We start from the raw sequence: 24,622 nt of genomic DNA on the forward strand, positions 1-24,622 counted from the left end.
TGTTTTCAAGATTCATCCATGTTGTATCATGTCAAAGTACTTTAATAGATTTTTTATGGCTAAAGAATACTCCATTGTACCAGTAATCTACATTTTGTTTATCCATTAATCAGCTGATGCTATCTTCTTTGCTGTGTATCTTTTCTCCATATTTTTAGTCGGATTATTTCTTATTGTTGAGGTTTGCTTTGTTTTTTTAGAGACAGGGTCTCACTATGTTGCCCAAGCTGGACTCAAACTCCTGGGCTCAAGCGATCCTCCTGCCTCACCCTCTTGAGTAGCTAGGACTAAAGGGGACACCACTGCATCTGGCTTATTGTTGAATTTTAAGGGTTCTTTAATATTTTGGATACAAGATGTTTTATTGCGTATGTGTTGTGTAAATATTACAATGTGTGGCTTGTCTTTTCATCATCTTAACAGTGTCTTTTGCAGAGCAGAAGTTTTAAATTTTAATAAAGTCCAACTTACCAATTTTTTCTTTCATGGATTGTGCTTTTACTGTTGTATCTAAAACGTCATTGCCAAAGCCAATGTCACGTAGATTTTCTCCTATATCATCTTCTAGAAATTTTGTAGTTTTGCATTTTATGTTTATATCTATGATTCATTTTGAGTCAATTTTTGTGAAAATGTAAAGTCTATGTCTAGTTCCAATTTCTTTTCTTTTTTTTTTTTTTTTTTTTTTTGGCTTATGGATATCTAGTTGTCCAACACCATTTGTTGAAAAGACCATCCTTTCTCCATTGAATTGCCTTTGGTCCTTCGTCAAAGATCAGTTGAGATCTGTTTCCAAGCTCTCTATTCTGTTCCATTGATCCGTGTGTTAATTCATTTGCCAATACCACACTGTCTTGATTACTGTAGCTTTGTAGTAATTTTGAAGTTGGGTAGTGTAGTGTCGGTTCTCCAATTTTCCTCCTCTTCAGTGTTACTATTACAGGTCTTTTCATTTTCCTTGTAAACTTTAGAATTAGTTTGTTGATAACCACAAAATAATTTGCAGTGATTTTGATTAAGATTGCATTGAGGCCGGGTGCAGTGGCTCATGCCTGTAATCCCAGCACTTTGGGAGGCCAAGGTGGGCGGATCACCTGAGGTCGGGAGTTGGAGACCAGCCCGACCAACACGGAGAAACCCCGTCTCTACTAAAAATGCAAAAAAAATTAGCTAGGCATGGTAGCAGATGCCTATAATCCCAACTACTTCGGAAGCTGAGGCAGGAGAATCGCTTGAACCCATGAGGCAGAGGTTACTGTGAGCCAAGATCATGCCGTTGCACTCCAGCCTGGGCAGTAAGAGCAAAACTCTGTCTCAAAAAAAAAAAAAAAAAAAAAAAAATTGCATTGAATGTATATATCTAGTTGGAAAGAATTGGCATCTTACAATATTGAGTCTTCCTACCCATGAACATTGCATCTCTCTACTCACATAGCTGTTTTTAAAAATTATCTTTCAGCCAGGCGCAGTGGCTCAGGCCTGTAATCCCAGCACTTTGGGAGGCTGAGGCGGATGGATAGGAGGTCAAGAGATAGAGACCATCCTGGCCAACATGGTGAAACCCCATCTCTACTAAAAATACAAAAATTAACTGGGCGTGGTGGTGTGTGCCTCTAGTCTCAGCTACTCGGGAGGCTGAGGCAGGAGAATCACTTGAACCCGGGAGGCAAAGGTTGCAATGAGCCGAGATCGCACCACTGCACTCCAGCCTGGTGACACAGCGAGACTCCATATTTTTGGTAGAGACGGGGTTTCAGCATGTTGCCCAGGCTAGTCTTGAACTCCTGACCTCAGGTGATCCACCCACCTCAGCCTCCCAAAGTGTTGGGATTATAGGAGTGAGCCACTGCGCCTGGCCAGCAATGTGTTTTTAATGTTGAATTATAATTGTTCGTTGCTGGTATATAAGAAAACCGTTGACAAAGATAGTTTTATTTCTTCCTTCCCAACCTTTTATTTCCTTGTCTTGTCTTATTGGACTAGCTAGGGCTTCAATATGATGTTGAATAGGAGTGGCGAGAGGGGGACATCTTTACCGTATTCTAATCTTAGGGAGAAAACTTCTAGTTTCTCACCATTAAGTATACCCTAGCTGTAGGGTTTTTTTGGTAGTTGTTCTTTAACAAGTTAAGGACAGTTCCCCTCTACCAGCTTGAGTAAATGAAGGTTGGATTTCTGAGGCTTCAGTGTGAAATGATGTGAAATGCTGTGTGACATCCAGAGGGGGATGTTGGAGTTAAGCAGAGTACCTAGGAGAGGGGACTGGGGTGGAGAAAGAGCAGGGAATCACTGGCATATCCATGATGCCCGAAGTCATGGCTATGGATGTGATTGCCAGGGAAGTACGTGCTACTGTTGGTCAGGCAACTGGTCACCTTGAACAAAAATAATCACAACTCTGTGCATGATAAATACCTGTGACTCTAAATGTGTGTTCCTGAGGATAGCCTGGCTACCTCACTAGGACCACAGTGTAAATATTGTTGATGGCCTGCTGTACCTTAGGCACCGTGCTAGATAGTGCCTTGCTAGTGCCTTGCGTTATCAGGTTATCTCATTTAATCCTTGCAGTTTTCAAGATGAGTACTGTTAATCCTATTACCAGATTGAGAAAACAGAAACCCAGAGAGTTTCAATATCCTACCCAGGTGAGAGCGCTCATAAGACAGGGCCGAAAGTGACTCTGAAGCCTATGCTTGCTCTGCTCTCCCACACTGCCCACAGTGTTTGGGCAAGAAAAAAACCTGAGGCTCAGATGGGAATGACTGCAGGGAGTCTGAGGAGAGGACCCACGTCTATTGGGTCATCTGGAGTGGCCTGAGGCTCAGCACCACTCCCACCAGGAGGGAAGGGCTTGCTTGACCCAAAGTGCCTAGCCTGAAGTGTCTAGTCCCACACTGCAAGGAGAGCTGCAGGTCTAAGGGGAACCTCCACCTCCAGAATTCGGGCAATGGTGGCTAAGATGAGAGGACAGTTACCCATCCACTGACCCTGGCGCCTCACACTCTTAAACCCTGGTCTTCCACATACCCTGACCCAGCATATCTGTACTCTCCAACCCCCGAGGATGGGCCTGCGCTGAGTCTGTGTGCTGCTTTACAGAGTTTGAATAATTCAAGCCCCAGAGGCCTGAGGTATCAGTTTCCGTTGCTCTGTTGTCATGGGGACAGGTGTCTTAACACCTGTGTAATGCACAGGTATAATTAAGCTAATGAAAGGGCAAAGAGGGAAGGGCTGCTGTCCTGTGCCTCAGATGACTCTGGGCTGATCAAGGGAGTCCCTGGTCCCTGTTCTGCTGAGAGAGCAGCAGGCCCATCTAGAGTCCAGGTGTGGGGAAAGGAAGAAGGAAGGAAGGAATGAGGGATGAAACAGAAGTAGGAGAAAGGGAGAGAGTGGAAAGAGGCGGGCAGGGGACGATCAGAGTCAGGGAGGCAGAGAGACCAAGAAAGTTACAGAGGGAAAGAGAAGGAAGCAGAAACAGAGTGAAAGGCAAAGTGGGTGGGGAGCATAGGAAAGGGCAGAGGCAGAGGCAGAGGCCAGAAGAGGCAAGGACCAGCAGATAAGAAGAAAGACCAAGTACTAAACTCCAGGGGCAGGCACAAATTGGAGGGTCAGAAGACTGGAGGGGCTGCAGGGCCCGCTGGAGGGTGGTTGGACCCGCCAGAGATCTCAGTCTTAAACTTCTGACTTCTAGGTACTGTCCATACCATCCTTGCCAGCTGGGCCTAATTTTGCCCTAGATCTGGCCAGGAGGCGTCACACCCAGAGACCTGCCCCACCTCTTGCAGTGCCAGGACCATGGGGCTCCGGAGCCACCACCTCAGCCTGGGCCTTCTGCTTCTGTTTCTACTGCCTGCAGGTATGAAGCTCAGTACACCAGCCCTGGCCTCTCCTGGTGGTGCCCAAATCCCTTTCCATGTAGTCTCTCTTGTGTTTCTCCTCAGTACCTGTTCTGAGAACAAGCTCTCTATTTGTGGAGTGTGGAGAAGAGGGTGCTGAAGTGGATGAGAGGAGACTTGCCTGGCTAAGGTGGAAACAATGAGTGGGGAGCTTCCAGAGACAGGGTTGGGAAAATTAGAGGGGCCAGATGCTGAAGGGCCTGCCGGCCAGGCCAGATCTTTCTCCTGCAGACGATGGGGGCAGCACTGAAAGGTTTCAACAACTTACTAACCTGGTCAGATGTACATGCTTAAAAGCGTGGTCTATGGGCATGGGAGGGGTAGGAGGTAAGCCTCGGGGGAGGGGGTGACAGTGAAGGGAAGGGCCTGGCCTGGAGGGGAGAGGGCAGACTCAAGATGATGTTTAGCAAAATCTGGAGGATTTGAATGATCTGACAGGATCTGGAGATTAACTGGATTCCAAGAGGAGGAGGCAAGAGAGGGAGAAGGGAGGGATAATTCCCAAATTTCCAGCTGAGGTCACTATTGGAGTTGAGGGCATGCTATTTGCTGAGATAGGAAATATGGGATAGGAAGTAGGTTTCAAAGCATGGAGGGAGGAAGCGAGTTCAGTTGAAAGTACCTGTGGGAAACTCAGGAGTGGACTGTACTCTATTTGGGTCTGGAGCTCAGGAGAAAAATCTGGGATGAAGAAAAAGAAGGGAGCCAAGGACAGTATTCATGGGAACAATATTTAGGTCAGGGATTGAGGAAAATGTATGTCAGGAAAGCCTGGGGAAGAGTGTGTTTTCAGAAGGAAGGAATGTTCCATCGCATCAGAAGTTTTGAAGAAACCAGCTTGAGATGGAGAAGTGGAAACAGGTTTGAGAGAGACTGGAGGGGGCAGAGCAGTGGGGTTCAGAATCCCTAGGTGAAAGTCTGGACTCTTGTGGCTTATTTGGATCCCTCTAGCATTTGTGGAGAGGCAGGCAGACTCCAGGTCCTTGAAAAGGGAAGGATGGAGGAGAAATTTGTCAGCCTGGTGCCAAAAGATAGTAACAATTCACTCCATGGCCTTTATCTCATGTGTCCCTGCAGGCAGGCCAGGGAGGAACTAGAGCCACAGCTAGAGCAAGAAAGGGCAGACACAGGAGGACACTCATAAGGACAGGGCCTCTGCCCTGGGAGTGGAGGGTATGAGCAAAGGCCCTGAGACTAGGGCCTGGGATGGACAACCCTCCTTACTGACCCTCCAGAGTGCCTGGGAGCTGAGGGCCGGCTGGCTCTCAAGCTGTTCCGTGACCTCTTCGCCAACTACACAAGTGCCCTGAGACCTGTGGCAGACACAGACCAGACTCTGAATGTGACCCTGGAAGTGACACTGTCCCAGATCATCGACATGGTGCGTTGTGGTAGTGGTACAGCTGTGGAGTCTTACCTGTCACAGTGTCAAGAAATGAAGGGGTGAGAGACTGGGATTTTTCTCCACGGAATTCCTTTTCTGTAAATGTTAATACTAACAAAGATAGCAGTTACCAACTGTTGGATACTGACTGTTGGGTGCCTACCTTGTGCCCAACATTTTGCATTCCTGAACTTATTGAATCCCTGCTAAGCGGGGATTCTCACCTCATATAACTGCTGAGGAAATGGGCCCAGAAAAGAGAAGAGCCCACTAAGGTCACATGGCAAGGTCAGGTCTGAGTGGGAACTGGACAATATGGACAAGTCAGGTTTGTGGGTGCTGACCAGAGCCCTGCAGGGGAGTGTGCACAGACGGGGCAGGATATGCATATACATGTCCACATCTCTGCCATCCCCTGCCCCCAATAGGATGAACGGAACCAGGTGCTGACCCTGTATCTGTGGATACGGCAGGAGTGGAGAGATGCCTACCTACGATGGGACCCCAATGCCTATGGCGGCCTGGATGCCATCCGCATCCCCAGCAGTCTTGTGTGGCGGCCAGACATCGTACTCTATAACAAGTACTGCCTATCTGGGCTCTTCCCCTCTCCTACCCTTCTCTAGACTTGCCCTTGCCATGGGTGTGCACTGATCCCCTCTCCCTACCACATAAGCCGGTTGCCATGCTGCCCTGGAAACTTTTCCCCAGGACCCTTCTAAGCTGCCAGGCATTCACAGCCCCTCCATGGCACCCCCACTTTAGGCTATCCCAGGCCAGCCCAGGCTGAATGTCTCCTGGGAACCTACTGTGTGGTCCAGGGCAGATGCCTGGATCACAAGGGCCTCTCTAGGGCACACTTTTAGCTCTAAGTCTCTCGGGGCTCCCCCAAGAGCCTGGCTAAGGTTCTTTTTCCTCCAGGACATAGCCCTCTGGAACACTGCTTTATGTCTCCTTGACCAGTTCTGTATCTCCCAGCCCACACATAGCTCTGCATATTTTCTCTGGGGCCCCTCTACAAGTTTTGCAGATGTCCCCCAAGGGAAGTCATTGTGTGTCCCGGAGTTGCCTCTGGGTTCTGCAGAGGCCTGTTTATACGTCCTCTGGCTACGTCTGTGTCCCTTCTGGGCCCTTCAGGCACCACCCCTTCCAGGCAGCGGGTCTGTCTAGGTGCACTCCACCCTCTGTGTTGCTTTGTTCTGAAAACGAGAGTCAAATTAACGAAAGAAAAACAAGCAGAAGTTTATTTATTTATTTATTTATTTATTTATATTTATTTGAGACGCAGTCTCCCAGGCTGGAGTGCAGTGGCGCCATCTCCGCTCACTATAAGCTCCGCATCCCGGGTTCACGCCGTTCTCCTGCCTCAGCATCCCAAGTAACTGGGACTACAGGCGCCCACCTCCACGCCTGGCTAATTTTTTTGTATTTTCTGTAGAGATGGGGTTTCACCGTGTTAGCCAGGTTGGTCTCAATCTCCTGACCTCGTGATCCACCCGCCTTGGCCTCCCAAAGTGCTGGGATTACAGGCGTGAGCCACTGCGCCCGGCCACAAGCAGAAGTTTATTAACCTGCTGTACCTATCACGTGAGAGGCCTTAGTTCAAAAGTATTTCTCTCTGAAGGCAGTGGCTTAGAGGCCTTGCTTAAATAGAAATTCAAGAAAGAGCCAGTAAGTTGTAAATAGTGGCAAGACAAAGGAGAGCGGTTCCAGCCTTTAAAAGGCAGGAAAACGTGGGAAGAGGGTAAAATCTGTTCCCAGATTCCTCTGGCACCTACTGGTGCCCTTTGGATAAGCAAGTGCTGTCTCCAGCAAGGAAGAGCTGGTGTCCTGCCATCAGGCCAGCAGATGCTGGGGCCAGGTGCTCCCCTGTGTCGTGAGTGTCTCGAACTTAATAAGCCTCAATATTCTGGGGAGAAGTTTTGGTTTCTTTCAGACCCTGGGGGTCTGCCCTGGGCTCCCGGCCTCCGGGGCTGCTTCTCGGGCTGGACAGCCTGGGTGAGCCAATTCCCGCCCCGCCTGCCCGCAGGGCGGACGCGCAGCCGCCAGGCTCGGCCAGCACCAACGTGGTCCTGCGCCACGATGGCGCCGTGCGCTGGGACGCACCGGCCATCACGCGCAGCTCGTGCCGCGTGGACGTGGCGGCCTTCCCGTTCGACGCCCAGCGCTGTGGCCTGACGTTCGGCTCCTGGACTCACGGCGGGCACCAACTGGATGTGCGGCCGCGCGGCGCTGCCGCCAGCCTGGCGGACTTCGTGGAGAACGTGGAGTGGCGCGTGCTGGGTATGCCGGCGCGGCGGCGCGTGCTCACCTACGGCTGCTGCTCAGAGCCCTACCCCGACGTCACCTTCACGCTGCTGCTGCACCGCCGCGCCGCCGCCTACGTGTGCAACCTGCTGCTGCCCTGCGTGCTCATCTCGCTGCTTGCGCCGCTCGCCTTCCACCTGCCCGCCGACTCAGGCGAGAAGGTGTCGTTGGGCATCACCGTGCTGCTGGCGCTCACCGTCTTCCAGCTGCTGCTGGCTGAGAGCATGCCGCCGGCCGAGAGCGTGCCGCTCATCGGTGAGCAGCGGAGGTGCGGGGAGGGACCTGATGATGCGCCGCCCCCCCCCAGGGCGGGGCCGCAACAGGGCCTGGGTCTTCCGAAAGGCCCCGCTTCAGAGAGTGAGGCGGGGGAGTCCTGGGAACGTCTCCTAATTTTGAGACTGAGGGGAAAGGGTTAGCTCCTTCCAGGGAGAACACCCCTCATGACTGGGTCTTGATGGTGGAACATCAGTATCCCCAGATCCTAATAATAGGCAAAATCTGTCGACTGCTCGCTGTGTGCCAGACACTCCCCTAAGCACTTGACCTTTATTAACTCAGGTAAACATCACCACAACCTAGGAAGTAGGTCCTCTGGTTATCCCATTTGTACAAAAAGGATTCGTTATCTTGCCCCAGCTCATGCCCATCGTTATTTGAGAGTGGAACTGTCCTGGATTGTGTATGAGTGCAGCTTCCAGCAGTGAGGGGAGCAATTAGAGAGCAGTAGCTTCTGACGACCCACGTGTAGGAATGAAGGATGGGGAGAACTCGGCCCTTACCTCCTTCCTGCTTCCATCCATGGGGCTTGGAGGGTCTGGAGAGCCTCATGGTGGGCTTATTTCCATTTGTGTAGAGGTGACTGGGAAGCTCAGGATCCACAGGCTTTTTGTTTTGAGTCCCAATTGGCTTTCTCTCTCTCTTGCAGGGAAGTACTACATGGCCACTATGACCATGGTCACATTCTCAACAGCACTCACTATCCTTATCATGAACCTGCATTACTGTGGTCCCAGTGCCCGCCCAGTGCCAGCCTGGGCTAGGGCCCTCCTGCTGGGACACCTGGCACAGAGCCTGTGCGTGCAGGAAAGAGGGGAGCCCTGTGGACAGTCCAGGCCACCTGAGTTATCCCCTAGCCCCCAGTCTCCCGAAGGAGGGGCTGGCCCCCCAGCGGGCCCTTGCCATGAGCCACGATGTCTGTGCCGCCAGGAAGCCCTACTGCACCATGTAGCCACCATTGCCAATACCTTCCGCAGCCACCGAGCTGCACAGCGCTGCCATGAGGACTGGAAGCGCCTGGCCCGTGTGATGGACCGCTTCTTCCTGGGCATCTTCTTCTCCATGGCCCTGGTCATGAGCCTCCTGGTGCTGGTGCAGGCCCTGTGAGGGGTAGGACTAAGTCACAGGGATCTGCTGCAGCCACAGCTCCTCCAGAAAAGGACAGCCATGGCCAAGTGGTTGCTGGTCTTTAAGCCAGCCAGTCTCTCCCCACTGCTCCTAAGACCCTGGGACACTTGACTTCACAATCCACAAGGAAGCACTCATTGTCTACACACCCTAACTAACGGAAATCCAGAGCCTGCCACTCCCCTAATTCCAAAAAAAAGAGGAACTCTACGAAGGCCAAGATCACAGAGTACAGTCTTGGAGGGACAGAATTGTTTGTGCTGGGTACTAGAGCTTTCAGTGGGGAGTGTGCAGGTTATTATGAGAAACTGAACTGAACTGCTGCGTTTCCTGTCTTCCTTCCTAGGTGGCTTCTTTGCAGGGCCTTGGCTCTTACCTTTCCCTGCCGAGGGGCTCAGGGAAAAGGATCGGGGATTCTCAGTTGAGTTTCCAGAGCAGGAGGCCCTACAGACATTTGGCCCCAAATCCCCGACTCAATAAAGTAAGCGTGTACCTAGCACCTCCTCGATGCCCTGTATTACCCTTGAGGTCTGTAGTAGTGGAAGCTGGGGGTCCAGGTCTGTCTGTACTTCAGGTCTGTCTCATGGCCGCTGGTGCAAGTCCAAGTCCAAGTGCAAAGCCTGAGAACCTGAAGTTCTAATGTCCAATGGTAAGAGAAGGATGTCCCAGCTCCAGGAAAGAGCATGAATTTGCCTTTCTCCTACTTTTTTGTCTTCTCCATGCCCTCCCACATTGAGAGTGGAACTTGCCACTCAGTCCATCAACTCACACGCCAGTCTCCTGCTGAAAACCCTCACAGACACATCCAGAAATAATGCTTTCCCAGCTGTCCATGTATCGCTGGTGTCCATGGTGGTGGGTTATCAGAACTTATTAATGTCACTGTCACTAAAGTTGGTATATAACCCCCCACTGCTAAATATGATGCGCTTAAAAAAAAAAAAAGAACTTAGGCAACCTAGGGAGACCCTGTCGCTACAAAAAACACAAAAATTAGTCAGGTGTGGTGGCACATATCTGTAGTCCCAGCTACTTGGGAGGCTGAGGTGGGAGGATCTCTTGAGCCCAGGAGTTTGAGGCTACAGTGAGCCATGATGAGAGGAGCCTCAGGACTCATGGATTAGAGCAGAAGTTACATCTGTGCTGACAAAAGAATGGGATTTGACTGAGGTGCTGATGGAGGACTAGAGCTCTGTCTTCCATCTCTCCTTCTCTCTGTGTGCTGGAGTTAGGCACCGTCCACCCCATTCTCACACTCGGACACTGAGAGCTTGACAGTGTCCAAGGCAGGGGCAGTGCAGGGACCAGCCATTCACAGGTATTTGTTCCTTTCTGAGTTTCACACATTTCCTGGCACTACCTCTGTGCCTCTGACCCAGTCCCTTCCCTCAGGAAGCTCGCCGTCTGACATGGCAGACAGACATGGACATGTGGTATATGGAAGCATTCAGGGCTCTGTGGAAGCAGAGAGGCAGGGTCACTACCCCAGCTGGGTGGGAGAGGCCACAGAAGGCTTCCTGGAGGAGTGAACAGGAGCTTTCCAGATGGACATGTGAAGCATCTGAGTAACACCAACAGGTATCACTGCGAAGTGCTTTCCTCTCCAGTCACCCCCCAAATCAGCTGAAGTCTTTCTATCTCCAAGTGAGTTGCTGCCTGTCTTGAAGTACCCCCCACATCGCCGGCCCAACTCTTTATTCAGAGTCTCACTCCTAGAGCCCTGGGTAAGGTTCAGTCCCCAAATTGTCTCCTGTTTCTCCACCAGCAGGTCTGGCAGCTACCAGAGAAGGTCCCAGAGTTCCCTGCAGATGGGGTTGCCAGGAATCTTGGTTACACTGAAAGCACACATTGCCAACATCCTCAGGATGGGCAGAGGCAGCAGGTGAGGCTGTCCCGTGTCTCATGCATCAAAGGAGGCCTGGACTGTCTGGAAAGGCCCTCACCACGAGGAACCAGAGCAGCAGCAGCAGAGACCAAACTGCAGAGAGGGGGCTCTCACCCATGGCTGCAGGGAAAACAGGCAGAGAGGTTTTGGGAGAGAGAGAGAAAAAGAGGTATTTAGGAGCACAGGAGCAAAGTGGGGACACACAGATACAAGGTGGAGAGATTGGCAGAGTGAGCTGGACAGACTGATATACAAAATTGCCACAGGCAACAGAGATAAAGATCAAGTTTAGGGAGGAGCTAGTCCAATGGTAATGGGTTATCAGAACTTACTAACACTAGTGTCACTAAAGTTGATGTACAATGCCTCCACTGCTAAATTTGACTGCTTTAAAAAATTTTAGGCAGCCTGGGCAACATAGGGAGACCTCTTCTCTACAAAAAATACAAAAAGTAGCCAGGCGTGGTGGCATATATCTGTAGTCCAAGCTACTTGGGAGACTGAGGTGGGGGGATCACTTGAGCCCAAGAGTTTGAGGCTACAGTGAGCCGTAGTGGTGCCACTGCACTCCAACCTGGGTGACAGAGTGAAAAAAAAATTTTTTTAATAAAGAATTTAGGAAGGTAGACAGAGACGAGGAGACCAATTAGAGTCCCAGTGTCTCTTCCAGAGGTCATTGTGTCTAACTTAACTGCTTTCTATTGCCACAAATAAGGTACTTCAGAGTGGGATGTAACATGGATTTAAGATCAGAGTGGGATCTACTGTGGCTGAACTTGGCTCCTTTGCCCAAACCCTGGTAGGAGAGGTGCAGGGTGGACTAGGAGGAGAAATCCTAAACTTTTCCAGTTACTGGAATTATATCATCAAAACTCAAAGATACCTGGGAGGCTGGAAACTTGGCTTCTGGTCCTGGCTCTGCCATGAACTCACTGTCACCTTGAGCAAATAATTTGTCTCTGGGTCTCACTTGACCATATAAAGTGGGTAATGCCTCCTGTTCTGCCTCCTTCCCATAGATTACTGTGCAGTAAAGATGAGATGGGATGGGATAGGATGAGATGGGATGGGATGGGATGGGATGGGATGGATGGGATGGGATGGGATGGGATGGGATGGGGTGGGATGGAATGATGTCTGGGGAGGGATGGAAACCATCCTGGTGTGGTGGTTCAAAGTTTGGCTCTAGAGCCAGGCTCTCTGGACTCCACTTCTTAGTAGCTGGGTGGCACAGGGCTGGTTGCTTCTCCTCTTAGCACCTTTGATGTTTTTGTTTTGTTTTGTTTGGGGACAGAGTTTCACTCTTGTTGCCCAGGCTGGAGTGCAATGGCACAATCTTGGCTCACAGCAACCTCTGCCTCCTAGGTTCAAGAGATTCTCCTGCCTCAGCCTCCCAAGTAGCTGGGATTACAGGCATGCACCACCATGCCCAACTAATTTTGTATTTTTAGTAGAGATGGGGTTCCTCCATGTTGGTCAGGCTGGTCTCGAACTCCTGACCGCAGGTGATCCACCCATCTTGGCCTCCCAAAGTGCTGGGATTACAGGCGTGAGCCACCGCACCTGGCTTCTCTTTGCGCCTTTGTACCTTGGTACTGTCATCTGCAGAACAGGGGTGATGACCGTACCATTGGGGTGTGGTGAGAATGAATGGCATGATTTTGTGCTGGAGTGGATCAGAGGAAGCTGGGGGGTCCTTCCTGCCCACTCACAGAGTTCTGAAGGACAGAGGAGTTCTAAAGGCTTGGGGAGGAGCTGCTGTTTCTTCCCTGGAAATGGCCCATTCCCACCTAGAGACATGGTGGCCTGGGTAGGCCTTGGCACACCAAGTGTCTGAGGGAAGAGAAGAGTCACAGCTGGAGATCATCTGGTCCAATTTGCTTATTATACACACCAAGAAACTGAGGCACAGAGAAAGAATGGGTTGGTCATAGAGAAAGAGCAGAGCCTGGACTAGAGCCCAGGCCTCCAGCACCCAAAGCTTGACCTCATGGCCTTCAAAGGTGGGTTTGAGGGAGCCCTGAGGGCAGTAACAGAGACAGTGGGTTCTGCACTGGGAGGCAGAGAAGGACCAAAGGAAGACTTTGTGGAGAGCAGCCCTTCCGTCCCTCACTTCACTGCAGCCTGAATCTCTCAGGGGCCTGATCAGTGGCCTTTTCCTGCAAAGCACAGGCAGACCCAGGCTGGAGAGCAGGTGTCTCTGCTCCCCCAACCATCTGCTCTCCCACACACTCATCTCCTGGCTAAGGCTGGCAACCCCCAAGGTGCCACTTCAGTGAGTGTACTTTTTTTATGATTATTATTAATGAGGTTGTTTCCTTATAAAAGATCCAGGTGGGCCGGGCACGGTGGCTCACGTCTGTAATCCCAGCACTTTGGGAGGCCAAGGTGGATGGATCCCCTGAGGTCAGGAGTTCGAGGCCAGCCTGGCCAACATGGTGGGCAGGGAGACAGCAGTTGGGTGCTGTGCCCCTAAGGTCCAGCTCAGGCTGTGGTCTCTACTAAAAATACAAAAAATTAGCCAGGCGTGGTGGCATGCGCCTGTAATCCCAACTGTAATCAAGAGGCTGAGGCAGGAGAATGGCTTGAACCTGGGAAGTGGAGGCTGCAGTGAGCTGAAATCGTGCCATTGCACTCCAGCCTGGGCAACAAGAGTGAAAACTCCGTCTCAAAAAAAAAAAAAAAAAAAGATCCAGGTGATGGGGCCAGGGATGAACTGAGTCCCACAGGTGCCTGCAGTCCTTACCTGAATTATCCAGATGGCAAGGCCCAGACTTGCACTTCTTGTCTATAGAAAAGAAACAGTAAAGAATGAAAGGCTCAGGAGCTCTCAGGATGGAAAGGGACCTCAGAGCCCTGGTGGTCCATCCCTGACTTGTTCTAGGAGAAGTTGGTACATTTCCCCCTAATTCTGCTCTTTCATGGTGGACATCCTTGACTAGGTTTGTCTCGACCCATGAGAAACAGGGCCAGAAGGGAGTGAGCCATCAAAGCCAGGGTCTACTCTGGGGCACTCCTGCTCCCTGGGCCTGTAACTTTGCCTTCCTGCCACACTCACCTCTCCCTCTTCCATGCCTCGCCCCAGACTAGTTTGTGTTCTTTGCATGCCCTCCTCACCTTATGTCAACTCATGCATGCTCCTGTTGCTGTCCAAGATAGGAAGTGAAGTCCTTAGCCCTTCAGAAATTAAGAACCTGGGCCCATCCCCGTGGTTCTTCTTCTGGCCTGTGCTGAGGACATGGACAGGAGGAGCATCCACCACTTCCCGACCACAGCATGAGTGTGACCTTAGGGGCACAGCACCCGGCTGCTGTCTCCCTGCCCCCACCACCCGACCCAGCACAGAATTCCTCTTCCAGCTCATAAATGCACTCTTCTCAGAAACTGAGGTTGGGGCCCCTACTCATTTCTGGCAACAGCTATCTAGGTGTCAATAATCTGGCTGGAAAATAATTCCCTTCCAGCCTCTGACCAGGAGAAAAGCCCGACCAGGCCTGCTTGCCTGCCCAAATGGCCAGAGACCCTTCCCTTGGCCAGGAAACCTTTCCAGCCACCCAGCAGGCAAGTGGCCAACTATGGCTTAGATCCCTTCAAGGGCAGTAAGTGCACCCCTCCAAAGGTTATGTCTCCCCTTAGATGGAAGGGGTTGGGAGCTGGTGGATATGACTGGTTGTATTTATGTATCGCTGGGACACAGGAGATAGGGGCTTGGGTTTGCCAAAGTCCCTGGTGGATATGGAAGGCCCACCTTCTGCACAGGTGCTGACTGGCGCTTGCCATCCTACCTTTGATGTACTCGCAGTTGTAGGTGCTGCGCTTGCCCAGGGCCTGGAGGTAGATGCGGGCAGGGCCCTGGGCCGGTCTGCTGGCATTGATCACTTGGAAGGTCTCGAAGGGGGGGATCAGCACCTCTTCCTCTCCAGGGAAGAAGGAGTAGCCCTTGATAGGGGCCCCGAGGCAGGTCCAGATGCCAAAGAAGGTGTCCTCACCAAACTGCTGGGCTGCAACATTCTTCAGGGAGGCGGAAGCAAAGCCCCCCAGCCTCACAGTGGCCCCAGGCCCTGCTGGCCGGAAGTGCAGGCCATGCACACCTCGGAACACCTGGTGGCACCGGGGCGGACGCTGGCCCCTGCCCAGGAGCTGCAGGGCCTCGGTCAGCAGGAAATGGAGTGTCTTGAAGGAGAAGTGATAGAGGTAGTGGGCCCGGGAGCGACCTGCCTCACGCACGGCTGCATTGAACTCCTTGTGCAGGGGGCTGTTGGCTGTGTAGGCCAGGAGGGCCACCCCATGCTCATCGCGGAAGCCCAGGGGTGGCGGAGGTGGACGAGTAGGGCTGAGACTCCACTCCGGCCCCCAGGCCTGGCGCTCCTGCCATTGGCTGCTTGCCAGTGTCCAGCCGTCTGCATACACCTTGTTGGCCTGGAACTCCGTGTGGTTGAGATCTGGAAGAGCAGCTGTCATGGCAGCAGCACAGCCAGCGTACTGGTCATCAAAGGAAGCCAGGGCCATGTCCAGCGGCATCTCTTGAGAGAAGAGGTCTCGTCGTGTGATGGGGTGGCTCTGGGCCTGAGGGGGCAGGAGCAGCAGGGACTGAGAGGATAGGCCCCTGGGAGAATGAGTCCCCTGCCATCCAGCTCTCCCCTCCACTGAGAAAGGCAGGAAGGGCCCCAAACACACCTGGTGGGGAAGGGGATTGGGAACCTCTGGCTGTAATTTCCCCAAGACTAGCATCTAGGGCTGTCCCCTTGGGCTGAGTGATCCCCAAGGGAAGCGTCAGGCATTCTTTCCTCTCTCCTTCCAGGGTTCAGAAGAAGCTGATGGCTCAGTTCCCTGCTGGGGTGGGAACAGTGGGGGATGCCCATACCTGAAGTGCTTCCATGAGGCCCACAGACACAAGAAGCAGAGACATCATAGCAGGCATCTGCATGCTGGTGACCCTGGGCCAGTTGCTGTCTCTCTTTGAGTCTCAGTTTCTTCATCTGGAAAATTGCAGCGTTAATCTGTATAGTTTAATAAACATGAATCGACACTTAGTCTGTGCCATTCCTAGTGCTTGGCACTGAGAGTCACAAGACAGACGTGGAGGCTCAGAAGAGAGAGGACCTTCTCAGAAGAGAGAGGACCTTTCTCGCTGGAAGGAACATGCAGGAGTGACGTGAACAGGGTCTTGCAGGATGAACAAGAGACTAAAATGTCAGCAAGTGGAGACTAGGAGATAAAAGACTGGTGTTTGGGGTGGGAAAGGACTTTTGTGCAGCAAGAATGGAAAAAGCAAATGTATTGGAGGTGGGAACTGAGGATGTAAAGAGGGAAAGACATGTCATCTAGGCTGGCAGAGCTCGCAGGGTAGGAACGTTGGGAAGATGGGCCAGTCATGAAGGGACTTGACAGCCATGGTGAGAGAGCTGGGCTTCACATCACAGGGGTTGTGGGGTTGGGACAGGGGCAGATCCAGGAGTGTTCAGCTGGTGGGGCCTTAGCAGGACTCCAGGGACAGACTTAGAGCAGGGCTTGGTCCACTGGTTGCCCCCACTCCCTGCAGTCCTCTTGTGGAATGAGCCTTCCATGCTTCCGGGGGGGACAGATATAAACCCCGGGTGCTGGGGAAAGAGGGGATCAGAAAAGCAGAAGAGGACAGAGGATAATGGTTTCCCCAAAGCAAGCAGCATGAACCACAAGCCTTCCACACCCTCCCTGTTGGGGGACAGGTGGAGTGCCTGAAGTGGCTCCAAGAAGAGGGTGTCCAGGCATTGGGTCTGGATTGAAACTGGCAGTTTCCTTTTTTTTTCTTTTCTTTTCTTTTTTCTTTTTTTCTGAGACCAAGTCTCACTCTGTTGCCCAGGCTGGAGTGCAGTGGCGTGATGTTGGCTCACTGCAACCTCCACCTCCCGAGTCCAAGTGATTCTTTTGCCTCAGCCTCTGGAGTAGCTGGGACTACAAGTGCCTGCCTCCACGCCCAGCTAATTTTGGTATTCTTAGTAGAGACAGGGTTTCACCATGCTGGCCAGGATGGTCTCGAACTCCTGACCTCAGGTGATCCGCCCACCTTGGCCTCCCAAAGTGCTGGGATCACAGGCGTGAGCCACCGCGCTGGCCCCATTGTCACTTTTTTAAGAACTAAAAGGAAACATGCTTACACATACACACTTTATTACCTTTCTTCCTCGGGAAAAAAATACCATGAACTTCCTTCCATGTCAGTACATACATATCTCCCTTGCTCACATAATGGCAGCTTGGTTTATCTCACGGTATAAACCATAATTAACCATTTCATACTTATGAACACTTAGGTTTTTTTTCCTAATTTTAAAATATTATACATAATACTACAGTGAATATTTAGGTATATAAATCCTTGTCTACTTGTGTGCATGTTTTTATAGGAAAGATTTTGAGAAGTAAAATGAGATTTAAAGAATATGAATATTTTTTATTTTGATAGAAACTGCCACCCCACCAACAATGGATGAGAGTGCCCTTTATTCCACATCTTTGCCAGTGCTGAATATGATTGATCTCTTTTTAATTTCCATTTAACTGGTAGGCAAAATGGTATCTACTTTTTTTGTTTGTTTGAGGCAGGGTCTTGCTCTGTTGCCCAGGCTGGAGTGCAGTGGCATGATCATAGCTCACTTCAGCCTTGACCTTCTGAGCTCAATTGATCCTCCTACCTCAGCCTCCCGAGTAGCTGGGTCTACAGGCACACAACACGATGCCTGGCTTATTTTTATATTTTTTGTAGAGATGGGGTTTTGCCATGTTGCCCAGGCTGATCTCGAATTTCTGGGCTCAAGCGATCCACCCACCTTGGCCTCCCAGCATGCTGGGATTACAGGCATGAGTCAAAGCTTCCAGCCTCTGTTTTCTTTCTGTACACAAATGGTAATATAGTCAATGGGCCTTTATCTTTTGGAATCTGATAAAAGCTGAAACCTCCCTTTAGAAAATGAATATATGCGCCTTCAAACAAATGTTACATAAATATCAGGGTGGTTATGCTTCTGCCCCCAGTCTCATTTAGGTTAAGTGTCGCTGCTTTATCATCTCTGGCTCTGGGGAGACCTAAGTTTGGATAGTTCAGTGACTCTAAGACACTGGGATTCTATGTGTCTATAATCTTCAAATCTAAGATCCTGTAATTGCCAATACACAATTTAAATGTGAAGTATGAGCTTCTCTGGGCAATGGAGTTAGGAGTAGTTTTTACCAAATTCCACATGTCCAAAATGGAGCTCATTATCTTCTCCCCTTCAAAAGCTGCTTACTCATTTATTCAACAATTTTTTTTTTTTTTTTGTCTAGCATCTGTAGCACGTCAGGTACTAAGGATAAAATTATGAACAACAGCCAAGCATGGTGGCATGGTGGCTCCAGCCTGTAATCCCAGCACTTTGGGAGACTGAGGCGGGAGGATTACTTGAGCCCAGGAGTTTGAAACCAGCCTGGGCAACATAGTGAGACACCATCGCTACTAAAAATAAAAAAATACGTCCGGGCAACTTTGGGAGGCCAAGGTGGGCGTATCACCTGGGGTCAGGAGTTCAAGACCAGCCTGGCCAACGTAGTGAAACCCCATCTCTACAAAAATACAAAAATTAACTGGGCATGATGGCAGGTGCCTGTAATCCCAGCTACTCGGGAGGCTGAGGCAGGAGAATAGCTTGAACCCAGGAGGCAAAGGTTGCAGTGAGCCAAGATCGCGCCATTGCACTCCAGCCTGGGCGACAGAGTGAGACTCCGTCTCAAAAATTAAAATACATACATACATACATACATACATACATACGCCAGGCTACAGGTGTGGTGGTGCATATCTGTAGTCCCAACAACTTGGCAGGCTGAAGGTAGGAGGATTGCTTGAGTCCAGGAGGTTAAGGCTGCAGTGAGCTATGAAAACCCACTTACCTGGGCCGGGCGCGGTGGCTCACCCCTCTAATTCCAGCACTTTGGGAGGCCAAGGCGGGTGGATCACCTGAGGTCAGGAGTTTGAAACCAGACTGGCCAACATAGTGAAACCTCGTCTCTACTAAAAATGAAAAAAATTAGCTGGGCATGGTGTTGTGCGGAAGCTGAGGCCGGAGAATCTCTTGAACTTGGGAGGCGGAGATTGCAGTGAGCGGAGATCGCACCATTGCTCTCCAGCCTGGGCGACAGGAGTGAAACTCTGTCTCAAAAAAAAAAAAAAGACTTGAGTTCTTGTCTGTGGTCTCTTGAAGTTCACCAAGGAGGCTAGAGCTGGTGTTACTAGTTGCTCACTTTCCTGTGTGTAGAATCCAGTCATGGGCTCAGGTGGGGCTTTTTCTCACTCTATGCACCCCAAGAGAGGAACACATGCCCCAGGACTGGTGCCCTAAGGCCTTGACCATTGTGATTGGCTCATGGATGGACACATGACCCAAGAAGGCCAATCAGAGGCCTTCCTGCGAGTTGATCTAAGGATTCAGGGTAAAAGAGAGTGTACCTGACCCTGTGGTTTCCTCAGCCCATCTTCGGGAAGAAGCCCATCTTCCCGGACACCGCCTTCGAGTCCACATACAGGCGCAGTGGATCGTTCTCACGCAGGCTGTCAGCCTCCCACTTCTAGGGCTCACGTTTTTCTGTGTCACATTTGCTTCATCACCCTGGGAGCCTGTTTTTTTGCAAGCACAGGGCAGGCCAAAAGTATAGGGGATTTAATGTTCCCAAGGACAGCCTTCAACCAATGAGGTCTGGAAGTCAGACTTCCCGTCCCATAGAGGGTCCCCGGTGGGACTAGTTGATCAGTGGTAATAGGCTTTTAATTGGCTGCTTTTCTCTTCTCTATCTGACTTTGCCATTCCCTGACTTGTATTTCTTGGGATCACTTTATAAAGAAGCTCACTGCACCCATGTACTTGTCTATGGGTCTGCTTTTGGGGGAAGGAAACTGAGAGTCTTTTCTTTGGAAGATTCTTTTTTAGTCTGGACCCCCAGAATGAACACATGAGGAACAGGCCTGGGCCCGGCCCAGAGCGAGGAAGACCCCAGCTGAGCCAGACCAGCGGCCTGAGCAGAGCTGCCCAACCAAGTCCAGTTTAGATAAGCCACTGGCCGTCAACCCGAAGACCATGAGCCTGGGAGTAAATGTTTTTTTTTGTTGTTTTGTTTTTTTTTGAGACGGAGTCTCGCTCTGTCACCCAGGCTGGAGGTCAGTGGCCCGATCTCAGCTCACTGCAAGTTCCCCCTCCCGGGTTTACACCATTCTCCTGCCTCAGCCTCCCGAATAGCTGGGACTACAGGTGCCCACCACCACGCCCAGCTAATTTTTTTGTATTTTTAGTAGAAATGGGGTTTCACTGTGTTAGCCAGGATGGTCTCGATCTCCTGACCTCGTGATCTGCCCATCTCGGCCTCCCAAAGTGCTGGGATCATAGGCTTGAGCCACCGCGCCCGGCCAGGAGTAAATGTTTGTTTGCCACTGAGATTTTGTGGCACACGGCAAAATGGTTATGCAACAAAAGCCCACTGGGCCAGCTGTATCTCTCATTGCGTCTCTGCAACTCGGTTTCTGTCTGCATCTGCTCTACAGTAAACAAGATAGATCAGAGGCTTGCGGGGAGGAGAGGCTTGAAGGCAGACTGAGGACATGGAATCAGAGGACCTAAGAGAATGGCAGTGAGGACAGACAGAGTTAGGAGATAGAATTTACAAGACTTGATGTTCCGTGAGAAAGGGAAAAATCAAGGATGACACCCAGGTTTCCATTCTTTAAACTAGAAACACAGAGGAGAAGTAGAGTAGACTTAAAAAAAAAAGAACCCCCCTTTTATTGCCCATCTTCTTCCACCATTCTTACATGACTACAGAGTGTCCTGCTCCAACACAGCCCTGTGAAACTTTACTTTTTTTTGTTTCAGCCTCATTGAAGTATAATTGGTATACAAAAAACTGCACATAATTAATATATACAATTTGGTGAGTTTGGAACTAAGTATACACTCATGTTACCATTACCACAATCAAGGGAATAAACATGTTCATCACCTCCAAGTTTCTGTGTATCCCTTTATTTTCATTTTATTTATTTTATATATATATATATTTATTTATTTATTTTGAGACAGGGTCTCACTCTGTCGCCCAGGCTGGAGTGCAGTGGCACGATCTCATCTCACTTCAACCTCTGCCTCCTGAGAATCAAGCGATTCTCCCACCTCAGCTTGCCGAGTAGCTGGTACTACAGGTGCCCACAACCACGCCAGCTGATTTTTGTATTTAGTTGAGAAGGGATTTCGCCATGTTGACTAGACCAGGCTGGTCTCGAACTCCTGACCTCGGGTGATCCATCCACCTAGGCCTTTCAAAGTGCTGGGATTACAAGTGTGAGCCACCGCACCCAGCCTTGTGGTTTTTTGTTTGTTTGTTTGTTTTGCTTTGTTTTGTTTTGTTTTGTTTGAGACAGAGTTTTGCTCTTGTTGCCCGGGCTGGAGTGCAATGGCGTGATCTCGGCTCACTGCAAACTTTGCCTCCTGGGTTCAAGCAATTCTCCTGTCTCAGTCTCCCAAGTAGTTGCGATTACAGGCACGCGCCATCATGCCTGGCTAATTTTACATTTTTAGTAGAAATGGGGTTTCTCCATGTTGGTCAGGCTGGTCTTGAACGCCCAACCTCAGGTGATCCACCCACCTCAGCCTCCCAAAGTGCTGGGATTACAGGCATGAGCCACCGCACCTGGCCTGTTTTTAGTTTTATTTACTTTTGTTTTGGTTTTGGTTTTCATGTAGCAAGAACATTAAATGTGAGATGTACCCTCTTCACACATGTTTAAGTTCACAATGCCTTATTGTTACTGTAGGCACAATGTTGTACCAGAGGAGACTTGAAAAGCTCATTTTGCTCATTATTGTAGTCCCATTACAAAGCAGATGCTCAATAAAAATGTATTGAATTAATGATCAGGTTTGGAGGGGAAATGGTGAGTTCACTTTGGGAAATGTGAACTCCCTGAAGCAGATGTCCAAGAGGTAGCAGAATGGACAATCAAGGAGACATGAGAGTCACAGGTGATTGAAATCAGGGAAGAGATGAGATCCCCAGAGCAAGGGAAAGAGTAAGGCTGAAAGGCAGAGGGCGAGCTGCTTGATGGTTGAAGCCAGAGGTCAGGTGGAGCCGCACTCCTCCTTGGCTTTCTAGAGTCTCTTTGCATCTGGTCCTTGGGTTCCATGAGATACCATGGTATCCTTGTGATAAAATCCTCTTTAGGCTTAATCTAGCTCAGGGTGGCTCCTGTTAATTTGCCATGGCAAGTCTCACATGATAAACCATCCCCATTATTCACCCAGTCATCCATGATGGTCCCTGGGTGTCCATTCAGTCAATCATTCGTCAAACATTCACATAGTTGCAAACTAACGCTGGGTGAGATAGGGGTCCATCCTAGATTCTCCTTCCCTTCAACATTCGCACTCCCTGCCCTGGCTCAGGCTTGCCCGTGCCTCCTCGCTGATCTCCCCTCCACAGTCAGCCCCACTAACGTGCCTGCCCAGGGAGAGCGATGTTTCTAACCTGCTCATGTTCCTTATGTGCTTAAAAGCCCTCTGTGCCAAAACTGACTGGAAGAAATATCTCAAAATATAGAGGAAAAATGCAGAGACAAAAATTATGAGGGATGAGATAAGAACACATCTAGAAAAAAAAGCAAACAAACAGACAAACAAACAAAACATCCCTCCATACCCTCAAAACAGAGGCCAACATCCTTATCCTGGCCCTCTACACCCTCTGCAGCTCGCACCTGCCACTCCTGCTTGGCTTCTGTAGTGCAGAACAAAGTCGCAGGTGGGACTCCATGGTTACCCTCCCTGTGGTTCTGCACACATTGTCCCCTCTCCTTGGGACACCCTTCTCCTGGCTACCCACTCTTCAAGGCTTAACCCGGGGAGTCACCTCCTCCAGGAAGCCCTCTGACTCCTCTGGGCTCCCATATCACCCAGTGCTGTCCTCTGTCACTGTCCTTATCACACTGTGCTGCCCTTATATGTGCCTGGCTCCTCTCCTGGCCAGTAAATTCCTTGAGGGAGCATGTATGCCAAGACCAGGCACTGGGTAGGCCTCAGCATGTTTGCTGAGAGTCTGAGGAACCTTCTCAGCTCAGCTAACAGCGTAGACCACTGCAGAGCAGGTGGGTGGCTGGCCTTGGTGACCAGTGTCAGGGGAGATGTAGTGGGAGCCGGAGGGATGGGGTGGGCATGGGCCCAAAGAGCTGGGGATGCTGAGTAATTCCTTTTCTAGCCCAAGGGAGTTGCCGTTCTGTCCTCCCTCTCATCCCTCTTGGGGCCATTCTTTCATCAGTTCCTCATCCAGGCCCTTGCTGAACATACCCTTCTGGGAATGTGACCCCAAATCTCCCCACAGGAATCTCAAACTTCCCATGGCCCCCAACCTTCCGAGGTATCCCAAACTTCATCAAAGTTTCCTGGAAACTTGTTCTCATGACTCCCAAAATTCCACCATTCATCTCCCAAACTTCACCTCAAAACCACTTTTCCTGCCCAGCACCCAGGAAGAGAGTGGTGCACTCCTTACCTAGGCCTTGTCCTGGGTGGGGAAGCTGCTGCTGGTCTCCACCATGGCCACCAGGAGAGGGGAGGACAAGTTTCTTTTTGATATTGTCAATCCCCACCCCTTGCACCTCCCCCACACAGCTGCTCAGAAACACGACACTCCCCCATCTATTTCTGGATGTCTCCTCAGGGCTCAGGAACACCAGCCTCTGCTCAGTCTGACCTGCCCAGTGTTCGTCCTACAAAAAAGAGAATCTCTGAAGCCAGCTAGGAGGTGGACTGAAGCACTAGGGATCCAGGTTGAGACAACTGCCTCCTCACTGGCTATGGTCCTGTACTCTGGTCAGTCAAGGAGGAGGAAGAGAGGAGGAAGCTTCAGCACCTCAGCTTCAGAGAGCATCTCCTTAGATTTTGTACCTTTCACGTGAACACTGAGACTTAGCTAAGGTGCCAGGAGAGATTCAAACTAAGGAGGCTGGATTCTGGGTCCCAGTTCCAGCTCTGACTCGCCAGGTGATCTTAGAGGACTTTTTTCTGCTACACTTAGGATCCCTGCCAATGAATGGATTTTTTTTGTTGTTTTTTTGTTTTTTATTTTATTTTTTATTTTTATTTTTTGAGGCGGAGTCTCGCTCTGTCGCCAGGCTGGAGTGCAGTGGTGCAATCTCGGCTCACTGCAACCTCTGCCTCCTGGGTTCAAGCAATTCTCCTGCCTCAGCCTCCTGAGTAGCTGGCACTACAGGCACCCGCTACCATGCCAGGCTAATTTTTGTATTTTTAATAGAGATGGGGTTTCACCATGTTGGCCAGGATGGTCTCAATCTCTTGACCTCGGGATCTGCCCGCCTCAGCCTCCCAAAGTGCTGGGATTACAGGTGTGAGCCACCGTGCCTGGCCCCCAGTGACTAGATTTGAGTCCATCTCTTGGGGCCTTATTTTGGGTTCTAGGTCCTGGGATGGGAGAAGCAATCCCCCAAAGCCAGAGAGTGGAGAGGGACAAAGCAGTGATCCCAGTAGATCTGGTCTCAGGGGCTGTCCCAGCAGGCCAAGCTGTCCCCAGGTAGTATCTTCTCTTCAAGCAACTGCAAACACTCAGCTTCCTCCAGAGAGCGGGGCAGGCAGGATATGTAGGCAACTTCTCTTTCTTTCTCTTTCTTTCTCTTTCTCTCTCTTTCTTGTTTCGCCTTTAGCCCAGGCAACTTCTTTCTCTTTCTTTCTC

At 50.6% G+C, this 24,622-nt stretch overlaps 2 protein-coding genes across 5 annotated transcripts; one reads left to right on the forward strand and one right to left on the reverse strand.

Moving 5' to 3' along the window:
* Positions 1-1,811: 1,811 nt before the first annotated feature.
* Positions 1,812-9,493, forward strand: CHRNA10 (cholinergic receptor nicotinic alpha 10 subunit). Its single transcript, XM_033205677.1, has 5 exons — positions 1,812-3,859; positions 5,135-5,280; positions 5,712-5,866; positions 7,313-7,845; positions 8,516-9,493. Exons 1-5 carry the CDS (start codon positions 3,799-3,801, stop codon positions 8,971-8,973), a joined length of 1,353 nt encoding a protein of 450 aa, XP_033061568.1. The 5' UTR covers positions 1,812-3,798; the 3' UTR covers positions 8,974-9,493.
* A 1,181-nt stretch (positions 9,494-10,674) lies between these two features.
* On the reverse strand, positions 10,675-23,521 carry ART1 (ADP-ribosyltransferase 1). 4 transcript variants are annotated; one of them, XM_033205676.1, is made up of 6 exons: positions 23,426-23,495; positions 19,344-19,511; positions 15,744-15,858; positions 14,665-15,445; positions 13,626-13,667; positions 10,675-10,999 (listed from the first exon to the last, which is right to left on the reverse strand). In XM_033205676.1, the coding sequence occupies exons 3-6, from the start codon at positions 15,804-15,806 to the stop codon at positions 10,902-10,904; spliced, it is 984 nt and encodes a 327-aa protein (XP_033061567.1). In that variant the 5' UTR covers positions 15,807-15,858; positions 19,344-19,511; positions 23,426-23,495; the 3' UTR covers positions 10,675-10,901. The 4 variants fall into 4 exon arrangements, with proteins under 4 accessions (XP_033061567.1, XP_033061566.1, XP_033061564.1 ...); XM_033205675.1 differs by having other exon boundaries at positions 15,744-15,879; XM_033205673.1 differs by lacking the exon at positions 19,344-19,511 and having other exon boundaries at positions 23,426-23,521.
* Between the last annotated feature and the right edge of the window lie 1,101 nt (positions 23,522-24,622).

This window comes from Trachypithecus francoisi, unplaced genomic scaffold (assembly GCF_009764315.1).
Source record: "Trachypithecus francoisi isolate TF-2019V2 unplaced genomic scaffold, Tfra_2.0 Lachesis_group8, whole genome shotgun sequence".
Taxonomy (NCBI): Eukaryota; Metazoa; Chordata; class Mammalia; order Primates; family Cercopithecidae; genus Trachypithecus; species Trachypithecus francoisi.